General features: G+C 44.0%; 1 protein-coding gene across 1 annotated transcript in view; it reads left to right on the forward strand.

The window, feature by feature from the left end:
• The window catches only part of LOC107112618 (calcium-binding protein 2-like), a 15,977-nt gene extending 13,722 nt beyond the window's left edge, over positions 1 to 2,255 (forward strand). Inside the window, exons 6-7 of the mRNA XM_015413801.1 lie at positions 911 to 1,058; positions 2,021 to 2,255. Coding sequence (XP_015269287.1) covers positions 911 to 1,058; positions 2,021 to 2,046 — 174 coding nt within the window. The 3' untranslated portion in view covers positions 2,047 to 2,255. The remainder of the gene's footprint in view (positions 1 to 910; positions 1,059 to 2,020) is intronic.
• Positions 2,256 to 3,111: the final 856 nt, after the last annotated feature.

Here is a 3,111-nt window from a genome sequence, read left to right on the forward strand (position 1 = left end):
TCCTTCTTCCTGTTACTACAGTTGATCTGATCAAGGAGTTTGGGATCTTTTTTTCTTTTAAAAGGTGTCTGAGCACATGGGGCTGGCATGTACAGATTCTATTGGTAAAACTGACTATTTACAGTGAAACTGAAGGCTGTCATTTGGAGGAGGGCAGGGAGCTGTTCCTGTGGGCAGCAGAGGAGAGGACTCGCAATCATGGGTTTAAATTACGGGTGGGGAGGTGCCGGCTGGATAGTAGGAAAAACTTTTTTATAGTATGAGTAGTTCAGCAGTGGAATGGGCTGCCTGGGGGGGGGGGTGAGCTCCCCCTCACTGGGCGAACACTGGTCAGAGGTGCTCCAGGCTGATCCTGCGCTGAGCAGGGGGTGGGACCAGGTGGCCTGCAGGGCTCCTTCCAGCGCTGTGATTCTATGACAACATCTGCTCTGGCGAGAGGAAGGTGACAGTGGGAGTGATGGTGAGGCTGGCTGGAAGGATACCTGAGAAGCAGATTCCCGTCTAATCAGAGGGCAGCATGAAACTCCCACACTAGCTGGAGGTTTCCTTTAAAACAATCTCCTCCAACTAGTTAATAGTGGTAACACATAGTACTCAAAGTTCATCAACACTCTAGAGTAATAATAAAAACACAGTAAAATGTATACAAGATTATGGCCTCATGATGTAAGGATCCACTGTAATGTGGTTGATACTGAAATGTTTGTTCCATACAGTACTCACTGGATGGGCAGGGACTATTCTTAAACACCAGAGAATGCTACTTACATGTCTGATTGACTGAATTTAGGAACAGAAGATAATGATACTGTCCATCAGGCTCAAAACAGTGAGATAGGACAGGAGACCAGAGGTATGAATGTAGCAGAAGACTCAAGCAGTGGGTGAATGAGTTTTTATTTCCTTCTAGTTTGACACAAATGGCGATGGACAGATCAGTGTAGCTGAGCTACGGGAAGCCATGCGCAAACTCTTGGGGCAGCAACTGAATTACCGAGAGGTAGATGAGATCCTCAAGGATGTTGATCTGAATGGAGATGGTCTTGTGGACTTTGAAGGTAACAGCAAATACTTAAGTCCTTCCTTGGTGCTCAGTTTTTGCCTTTCATATCTAGAAGGGGATGTGAGGACTGACGCTGGGAAAATGCTTGGGATCTACTTGGGATCCCAAACAGGGCAAACAGCAGCTTCTTGGACCCATTTCAGGTCAGGAAAATGGTACAGAGGGAAAAGCTTAACCATACCTCACCGCTACAATCCTGCTCTGAATTAGGCCTCTGCACACCTGTCAATTGAGAGTTAAAAACTAATGGGAACTCTAGACACAGAATTCCCAGCTCACATCTGGTTTGGCCCTGTGACCCACAGATATCCTTTTTATTACCATTTTTGGGAATAAGACAGGAATCAAATCATGAAAGTGAAGCATGACAATGGGGATTCGAAGGTGTCATTTCAAACGGGTAAAATACCTACTGGTATGCCTACATATTACAAGGAACCACCATGTCCCTCAGAACCAGGGGCAGCTTTTGCTTCCATCTTGATAGTGTCTCCATCTATAACATTTTACCTTTTCCCTACAGGAGTGAATGGCAGCCATTCACTTGTTTAGGAAAAAGGTGTGTGTTCTTTGTTATTGCTGCAGTGGGGTCAAAATCTGAACTTGGTGAACCCAGGTTTTGTTTTTAGGTTTTTTCCCTCAGAGAGAAACTGCCTTTGGCTCTCTCCAAATACAGTTGCTTATTGCAGTCCATTTACTTTGCCCCTAATGAGCACCATTGAGAACTGACTGAGCCACTATCTGTATAGTCCTTTCCTGATTCTGTTTCACGATCATGCTACAGTGTGACAGAATTAGGGAGTGGCTGAGACAGGCAGACAAGCCCTAGGTCCCTCCGGCATTCTCTGTATGTGTCTTCGGGTTTGTCTATAAAATGAGGCAACTGAGTCTCTGCTTCCTAGAGTCTGAGCAGTAGCACATGGCATGTGGTCTTGCCTTCCTATCTCCTTCTTGTAGAATTTGTACGGATGATGTCTCGTTGAGAGAACCTATTAGCAGTCCAAGACAGAAGTGCCTTATGAAGAGGAGGGACTTCCAAGCCATCACATACTGCCGCTTGCAGTGAATCGGACAACTGAGATCAAGGGCAGCATGCAAGCACTTCCCACACATCTTGCACAGCCTACCTGGAGACAAACAGCTGCTCCTGAAGTCAAGGGACCCACACCAGCTTCATAACCATCAATGATATCATGGACCAGATCCCAGGTTGATATCTGGTGTACTACAGTAGATATGGCTGGGAACATTTATCCCAAGATTTCTGTGACTCTGCCTATCATCAGACTATGCCTTTGTTTGCTCTAACACTGACCCCTCACTTCAACCAGAACTTAATGAGGAAGCAAATCTCATAAACTGTTCTGAATGCACTCGTGTGAAACATTCCAAATGCTTCTCTGTCCTTTTCTTGCTCTAAATGGTGTTCGTGTCTAAGAAACCATACTTTATTCCCCACTGTGACTTGAATAATGCTTCCTGTCTCTGGAATGTCATTGTAAATGATGTCATAATTTGCTGTTTTTCCTACATGCAGAGGAATAGGAGAAAATGCAATGCCTAGTAGTGGCAGGGAGCTAGTTGTAGTTCAAAGGAGAACATGTTTGGTAGCTGATGACTGCTGTTAAGCTGACCACAGTGACCAAGTGGGATTCTGTGAACATTTTTCAGGAGTGCCAGACATTGCAGCTGTGATCCAGAAGTTCCCCTGCAATAGTATATCTGGGAATCTTGAAGGCTATCTGTTTTCTCTTTGTCCTATGCTACGGTTTTGCTGGGCCATACAGATGGTCATGCTGTTTTATGAAATGTCTTTCAAAGAGTTAAAATTTATTTAGAAATTGTACAGACTGCCTCACCAGAGACCTGCTTAAGGTGGCTAACCAAATAAAAACAACTGAACAATGAAATCATAAAAACAAAATGAAATATAAATCCACCAACTAAGCAATAAACACTAGTGCATAAAGACAGTGTAAAGTGCATTAAAAATATGAAAACACAGCATAAAAAACAGCAGTTAGAACAATTTCAGCACGAATAGTAGT

Source organism: Gekko japonicus, unplaced genomic scaffold (genome assembly GCF_001447785.1).
Source record: "Gekko japonicus isolate JY-2015 unplaced genomic scaffold, Gekko_japonicus_V1.1 scaffold885, whole genome shotgun sequence".
In the NCBI taxonomy this organism is placed as follows: Eukaryota; Metazoa; Chordata; class Lepidosauria; order Squamata; family Gekkonidae; genus Gekko; species Gekko japonicus.